This window comes from Pyxicephalus adspersus, chromosome Z, assembly GCF_032062135.1.
Source record: "Pyxicephalus adspersus chromosome Z, UCB_Pads_2.0, whole genome shotgun sequence".
In the NCBI taxonomy this organism is placed as follows: Eukaryota; Metazoa; Chordata; class Amphibia; order Anura; family Pyxicephalidae; genus Pyxicephalus; species Pyxicephalus adspersus.
In genome coordinates this window covers 63188293-63197193 of record NC_092871.1, presented here as the reverse complement: position 1 = coordinate 63197193, position 8901 = coordinate 63188293, and the positions used below count along the sequence as shown (strand labels likewise).

General features: G+C 39.1%; 1 protein-coding gene across 1 annotated transcript in view; it reads left to right on the top strand.

Annotated features, from left to right (window-relative positions):
• DYNC2I2 (dynein 2 intermediate chain 2) overlaps positions 1-5336 on the top strand; it is a 16275-nt gene extending 10939 nt beyond the window's left edge. The window contains 5 exon segments of the mRNA XM_072431540.1: positions 892-1001; positions 1720-1887; positions 2682-2914; positions 4079-4236; positions 5248-5336. Coding sequence (XP_072287641.1) covers positions 892-1001; positions 1720-1887; positions 2682-2914; positions 4079-4236; positions 5248-5336 — 758 coding nt within the window.
• Positions 5337-8901: the final 3565 nt, after the last annotated feature.

The window sequence follows — 8901 nt, the reverse complement described above, 5'->3', positions numbered from 1 at the left end:
CTGGGGAGGATACATTTGGACCATAAGACGCAGGGACTTTTCCCCCCACTTCTGGGGGGAAAAAAGTGCGTCTTATGGTCCGAAAAATACGGTAACTGCCTTTCATGGTAGCTCACAATGTTTGGAGATAGACAAGACTGCAACTGAATACATGGATTTTAGCCAAAACAGCTTTGATTGCAGTGGTTAAGAGCTGAAACATTTTTTATTGCTGTCTTTTTGCCCATTCCACAGATGTGATATCACATCCTGTCCAGGCTATTCTGCAGAATTTGCAGTTTGTATGGGGAGACTATATTGGGTGATCTCTTGAAATGTAATGTCAACCTTAGTTCTGTTACACATATATTCCCATGTCCATAGACCACAGCCTCTGCCTCCACCCTATACCCATCTATCCCACATCTGAGGATATTATAGGGGCTTCTTAGCACCATGTTCTGTCAGAATCTCCATTCATTGGGACTGCTTAAAGGGGGGCTAGGATCAGAAGCTTTTTGTCTGGAGAGTGAACTGGAAATAAACCTGCTAAATAGTAAGGTCTATGTACTGTGATGGTGTACACATCTACTCCCCTGAGAACCTTGTGACTCACATGTAATGGGAAGCATTTAATTTCCTCACCAAATCTGGTATCCAGGCAGATATAAAAAAACACCAGTTTTTTGAGTATACATTTAGAAAGGCATTTACACATCTAATGCACAGTTCCCACAGACTGGGAGGAGGGGCAGTATATGGAATGGCTCTGCTGTATACACGTGCTTACAAAAAAATTAATCATTGTGTTGCTGCACCTTTAACCATCAGTTAGCTATGGAAAGGCATCGCCACTATATTCTCTAACTCCTTTAATTCTCCTTTGTTAGCTAAACATTTTCTTCTCACCAGGTGGTCTTTATAATGGAGAAGTTTTAGTGTGGGATACCAGTCGGGCTGATGACCCAATAATTCGAAGGACTTGGCTTTCTATAGACAGCCATACAGATGCTGTGCACCAGGTAAGCTATTAATGCTTTGTTCAGGTCCTGCTTCCTAGTTATCCTAAGATAAGTTAAGTTAAGATAGTTATCCTAGTTATCCTAAGATAAGTTAAGTTAAGATCAAAAACTACCAGATGCTTGCTTTTATTTTTAAAATAGGAAAACACCAGTGTAAGGTAAAACTCTGGCCAATGGAAAAACAAATATTTGCTACAGCACCTAAATATAAGTGCATATGCAATGCAGTTTTCCTTTAGCCCCCCTGCAAATCCTCACAAATACTTGTCGATCCTGGCAGTTAAGTCCATCTAATGCAGCTTCCTGCGATATTGTGGCAATATTGCTGCACTGCTCCTGAATGTAGTGGTGGGTTGCCAATCTCATGTGGGTTGTACCTTGCATTGCAGTGAGATAAAACGATGTTGCATGGGGCCTGTACATAGCATAGTAATTTGATTTGGTACCTATTTAGACTGTCATACAAGAACCTTTTGGTCAGCTTTAGTCCTTAGGGTGGCATACAGGCCTTATTTTAGTATAAAGAGTAATTTTCTGACTTTTTGTTGACCATTTCTAACTTCATTTATTGTTGTTCTTTAGAGATAAATTAAAAATCAGCAGATCCTGGCCCTTAAGCACTGGAGTTGAGGACCTTCTTGACCTCTGATTTTCACAAACTATTGTCCTCCACAACAATCCTCCAATTACCTTTTGATCTGTTCTTGTCATCTGGTAGGTGAGGTGGCTGCAGGATCAGCCACAAGGACAACGGCTACAAGTGTTGAGTGTCTCTTCAGATGGAAAGATCCTTTTATGGCAGATGGAAAATGATGGACGGCTTGTCCTTATTGATGGATTTGCTCTTGTTACCCAGCAGATACCTAGCATCACAGAGATTAACAAGGTCTCTACATAAATAAAGCAGTGATTTGCATCCACATAGCAAGGAAACTGTATGGTAGGCAGATATGTTGGAAAACAATTATGTTTAAGGGATAACTTACTAGGTTTGAATATTGGTGGTGTGGAAGTGGAATGGAGTAGATCTGATGTATAAATATGATTGCCTAAATCACCTTGGTTGTCAGTCTGGCATCCCTGTGCAATTTATTTATATATATATTTCTTTATAGGAGCCAAAATAAATGCACACACATTTAGAAATTAGCTCTGGCTGGGGGATCTAGAGGGTAACAGGCCAGAGATTTTCACAGAATTATAAAGATGTTCAGCAGTTTGAAGAATGATAGTTCTAAAAAAGTTATAAAAGTTATAAAAGTGACTTGGCACATCCTTATATTTTTTACTTTACTCCTACTCCTTTTACCTAATAAGAAGGGATGGAGGGTGGAGATGACATTGCAGCCAGGCTTCTGGTAATCTTACCCACCACACACAACATATATATATATATATATATATATATATATATATATATATATAAAGAATTTATGTTAAACACATGCTATTTATACTTTTTTATCTGATGTTAAAAAAACATAATAATAATGACATTATACTACAGTGACTTCCTTTTAGCTGGAAGGTTCCTATAAAGTAAGCGCCTTCAACTCATTTCCTGCAGACAAAGTGGAAACTCTTTAAATTTTAATTTTGGTACTACGCAAAAGCAAGTTGTAATTAAATTGCATTAAATAGACTTCAATATTCTTTTGTAATGCTGTTGGTTTTTGACAGCCTAGCTGAGGTGACACTACAGTGGGTGTGACGTGCCTATCCTTCCCACACATTCATCCCAGCCTGTTCATTGTTGGCTCTGAAGGAGGTTATTTGTTAAAGTGTTCTTCCACAGCAAAGACACCGGCCAGTACAAACTTGGCTTGCACCATTCCTCTCAAAGCCCCAGCTCAGTTCACTTTCTACCCACATGAAGGGCCTGTCTACAGTGTGGACTGCTCACCTTTCCATGGGTGTGTACCAGATTTTTTCTGTCTTTTGTTAAGCCTATGTTTTGTGTTATCTTCTTAAAACAACTATAGTGCTCTGGGAATCATTTGCCATGTGTATTTAAAACTGTATTTATGTATGTGTGTAAATATATTTTCATGCAAAGTTAGAAGGAAACATTTAGCATTAAAGGTTTTCCTTTTTCTGTGTGCTGATGTTGGCTCTCAATGGCTGGTGTCATTGTAGGTATTGGGCAGCTACATGGCACAGATGACTCTATCCTCTGCTGTAATGCCTAGTGGGGTTGACTACCACTAAAGAATTTTTTTGGGGGGATATTGTAGGTAATCTGTGTCCCCTTGAGCAGATTGTCCTTACTTCCTTTTTTATTTCCTGTCCTGCGGACAAAATGAAAGATACAGGATACTTCTAAAATTGGGAACCAGGTGCCAGATGTCCACAGGTGTGGTGAAAGGAAGGCTGACTGACCTGTGTGTGGAGGTAAGTATAACCTTCAAAAACCCATATTTCCAAAAATCCGGCACTCCTCAGGTCCAGAGGTTGCCGGATTTTTGAATGTCAACCTGTATATACAGCAGGGAAAAGGAGGCATCAATCTAATCCTAAAAGCGGTCCTGACACCGAATCCCTCTATTCAAAGCTAAAAGCTTTAGGTTTCCATGTTTCATCCCCTTAAAGTATATCCAAAGCTATGTATTTCTCTCCCACTCAGGGATGGCTTAAAGCAGAGAAGTGAGCCTAGGTAGCAGCCGTGTCACCCTATCTTCTCTTTGACATTAATAATTATTACAATAGGAACAGAAGTTGTCTTTCTATTTTCACTGTCTCTTCTGGAATCGATTCTTCCCATCAGACACTAGTTGCTTAAAAATGTATTCTCCTTTGTGAACAGGTTCACAGCTCTAACCAATTGCATTATTTTCCTGTTTACTGTGGGATCATGACTGGGTTCTCTGGACCCCTGACTGGGGTACCCTGTTGATAACAATTAAGCTGTGCTCTCACTGACAATCAAATTACACTCCTATTATAAAAAGATTGTATGTTCTCTTTTATAGCAGTACGCAGTTTCCTGTTATATACATGTTAATGCTTTCTGCTAATTGTTAAGCTAAGCTAAGTTTTTTTAACATTGTATAAACAGTAAAAAGGTTTTTTCATTGTAGAAATCTTTTTCTGAGTGCGGGCACAGATGGACACATTCACCTATACACTATGCTACAGCCCAAGCCTCTCAGCTCTCTAGAGTTGTCTCAAAAATACCTCTTCAGCATCCGCTGGTCTCCAGTGCGACCCCTTCTGTTTGCTGCAGCCTCAGGTGAAGGTAAGGATTGGTGTGTAAAAAAGCAGTTTAATAAAGGGCTTTTTTGGGTCTTGGTACTTAGACAAGTGCCAAAATAAAGTGCATAAGTCAGCTGTCCTCTCAGTCACAGCTGTGAGGAAAGACCTCTCTCAGCCCACACCCCTGGGCATAGACTTTCCAGCATGCTCAGCAACAGTTTACACACCAGCAGGCTGGGAAGGGCCATCACAGGGACAAGGTTTATCACTGTTACTCCTTGCCAAACACACCATCACAAGTTGACTGTCCCCACATGCCTAGACGGAAGCATGCACCGTTACCCTTGACAACCACAATTATGATTCTGCTTCTTTAATACTGTCTGTGTCACCCACTGCCACTCCAGACAGGGATGTCTCAGAAATCACAATGTAGTAGCGTTTTTGGGTTAGCAAGTTCGACTATTTCCACTTAGAGCATTCAGAGATTCAGCTTACAATTTTTTATAGTGTTTAATAGGTAAAAACATACAAAAACGGTGCTTAAACAAATACAGAACAATAAAGCCTAATAAAAAAACAATAGCAGAACTATAACAACAGGATAAAATAAAAAGGAAACACTGTCAAATTATACTTGGGTAGAGACAATGTACTGCTTTTAGACATTTAAATCCACTGTATTGCATTCAATACAGTTATTTTATATTGAATGCAATACAAAATAATTTGAAATTTCTGCCGCGCCCAATGCAATACATCTGATGAGATGCAGGGGACCCCGGCTGGAGGATGCCAGAGGACGGGGATCGCGAAGAAGGATGCCAGTGGACCAGGTAAGGCTCTATTTATCATTGTTTTTCGTTGTTTTAGCTACCGCTTTCAGCATCTTTTTTTTACCCCAAGTCACACTCAGGGTTACCGCTAGGGAGGTTAGTCAGAGTCACTGGATTTCATGCAGTGCTTAATATGTCAGTGCTGTTGTCCTTAGCAACAAGATGGTATCAGAGTTCCATCTGCTAGGCTTACATGGCTTTTTCTATGTCAACAACAGAGGTGGGACTAAAAGGACCATCCAATGGCAGCAGAGTGTTGGGTGTGTCCACATTGATTAAGATGCTTGTGGACGCACTCAGAATTTAGCAATATTCGTAACTTCATATGATCAGGTTTTACGAACTGCCAACCCCCAGGTTATTAATCAGCACAATACTTGGAGTTCACAGAGACCAAACTAAGCATTTCTGGGACTTACGGTTCACCAGAACAAGCTAAATATCTCAAAATGCTCACCATAATGATCTAGTTACAAATCAGCCAACTACTACTTTTTACAGGACAATATACTGGAAATATCAAGATTATTAATAAATGGGTTTCTGAATACAGTTTAGAAGTCAACCAGGGGCCACTCTACTACCATTATCTGAATTTTTATGACCCTTGGAGACACAAAACACCAATTTTTACAATGTTTGTATTAAACAAGAGTGTCTGAAAGGATGCTGGTTGTCAGATAAAGAAATATCTGATAAGAGGAAAATATGACCCTGGTCTGTTGTAATTTTAAAGAACCTAAAAAGAGACAATTTTACATTTTAAGGGTAGATCAGACATTAATGTTATCCCCAATATCTCAACATCTGAAGCAAACATCTACTCTACATTACTCTATGACAACACTGGGGAATGCATTTTTGTTGAGTTGGATCTTACCTTGTTTTTTACAAATTTTTGGGTGGTGAATCCAGAAATGACCCCAGATTTTTGCTATCACATCCAGTTTTTACGATACAGGGTACCCTCCATTTTTGTCAAAAAAACATACAAATTTTACACACAGTGAAAAAAAAATGAAACAACTTGAATGTACTGTTTATTTAAATTTTTTTGTTCATACAAAGGATTTAATGTTACTCTTTGATATTTTTTTTTTTAATTAAAATATTTGAAAACTAATCAGGTAAGCGGTTAATGTAAAAAACTATGCTTACAGCTTTTCCTGGAGTGTTCAGTGTTAGGACAATCCCGCCGGATGGTCCAACAATAGTCAGCCATCATTTGTACATCATATCTACCCTGATACCATCCTCCCATGACCTTTAAATCTTGGTGGAATCGTTCACCTTGCTCATCACTGACTGCACCAAGGTTTTCTGGGAAGTTAGAAAGATGGCTATGCAGAAAATGCACCTTGATGCTCAATATTAAAGTATTTTGTAGCTCTCCAAGAGTTTCTGGACAACTTCTGTGTAATTGTTCGCTTGTGCTTTTCCAAGAAAGTCTTTGACAATGGCTTTGAATGATAACCAAGCATTCTTTTCGACTTCTGACATTGTGCTAATGAAATGTTAATCTTTGATGAGCTGCCGAATCTGTGGACCATCAAACACACCGGCCTTGATTTTTTCAAACGACCGGCTAGGAAATGCCAAAATGAGGTAGTTGAAACAGTCTCCTTTCTTTGGCAAAGCTTTAACAGACTGCTTCATCAGACCCAGTTTCATATGCAGAGGCAGGAATATAATATTTTTTCTATCAACAAGTGGCTCATTTAGAATGTTTGTGTAGAATGTGCTCTGTTTGGGGTGCCTTAGATTTAAAGAAGGACCAATAGATCTTACTTACAAAAGGGAAAGGTTTATTTACAGCTTAAGATATTATTTACATATGATTTTCAAGACAAAAGGGAAGAAGGTAAAGGGTATATAGGAAAGGGGAAGGAAAAGGGTCTAGTTCTATCTTTAGCACATGGTCAATCTCTCACACAACCACACACACCAGGGTTTCTCTCCTTGAACCACACCCCGCTGCAGGTCCAGAGCAAATCACATTGTTGCTTCATCCTTGGTGAAGTCTTGATCAAGAGGTCACACAGATTGACCTTGTCCCAGGCTTGGGATTGTTGTCATATACCCCTGCCCCCTCCAGGTAGACTGAAGTTATAGTGAACAGGTTTGGGCAGAAATTGACACCAAATGGTCAAACTGACCAAAGTGTTAATGATCCTCAGGCATCCACACATGGAACATCAATCATTGTCTCTGTCAAGCAATCCTTTGATGTTTAAGGGACTGCCTCTGTCTCCACAGAAAATGAGGTTTATAGCTTGTTTCCAAGAAGGCAGAATTGTCTTTACATACAAGTCATATTCATATCAATTTTGGTCACTTCCAACATTCCCTGGTCTTGTGCCTGAATGGCACACACACATTTCAAAAGTGACATAAAAAAAATTGATATATGTATTCATTCTTTACTCTTGGTATCTTTCCGACACTCGACAGTATTCCTTTGGGAGTGTCCTCTTTGCACACATAATGTAGCCCAAGAAAGAGAACCCCGAGTCAGGAACCCACTCATCCAACATTCATACATTACTCCACATGGATACTGGCAATTTATCAATACCTTTGGAGAATTTCTCAATAATTAATATAGCAACTATATCATTGTAGCACATACAATAACCCACCAAGTTACATTGAATTACACAGTTCATCCATGCTCACTAACTTTCGTATTTAATATCAATGTGAGCAGGTCTAATACCCACTACGTATTTAAATGCTTCTGGCACACTTGATAAAAATAATGTCTTGAGTCTTTACACAGATTACTCAGATGAAAAATTAAACAATATATATACGTGGCTGATTAAGCTAGAACCAACATTTGCATTGCTCTTTATGGCCAAAGGGCATAAGGGTGTAATATATTGTATGATTCACACAAGAGCTGTAGGTATCTCCTAAGTGTATGAGCGGCACTTACACTGTGGCCTTATTAATACATACCTAAATATTTATACATAACTCTTACATTCTTCCACCATTACACATTATATACCACAGGATTTCTTGCTGAAGGTTGATCTACCAACTATGTTATTCATAGTTGCCCCAACACTCCTCTAGAAACATCCACACATGGAAGATCAATCATTGTCTCTGTTAAGCAATCCTTTGATGTTTAAGGGACTGCCTCTGTCTCCACGGATAATGAGGTTTATAGCTTGTTTCCAAGAAGGCAGAATTGTCTTTACATACAAGTCATATTCATATCAATTTTGGTCACTTCCAACAGTTTGGATCACCTGGTTTTAGGGTAGATCTTGGAGGCCAATTCTTTTCCACCCAATGCCTCTCACGAGCTCTGCTGTCTCACATGCACAGATAACAGGGATACTTGGTGTATTCGTGTTGCTGACCAAGAAGGAAGCATACCATTGTAAGGTCAACACTGATGACCCAATTGTGTTGGTGATATTTCAACAACTCAATGACTCTCTTTATGTCTGCATATTCTTCACAAAGAGAAACTGAATGGCCAATTGGGACTGACCCAAGTATATTGCCATTGTGCAGGAGGACACACTTTAAGCTCCGCTTTGAGCTATCGATGAATGGTCGCCATTCAGTTGAGTTATAGATTGGAATTCCCTATTCCTTATTAAAACCAGGTATGTTATGGCAATACACAAAGCCACTGTCAGTTCTAAAGTACTGAAGAAATGCAATTTTTCTGGTTACAAAGTACCATACTTTCGTTCCTTTTTCAAGTAAGTTTTTCTCACGCAGTCTTAATGCTAGCCTTTTTCGATAGTCTCAAATCACTCAACTCATGGTGACCAAATCCTTTACGAACAGAGTCCTCTTCAATTTCAACTATTCATCATTGTTGTCATGGTTCATCACCATAATCATGT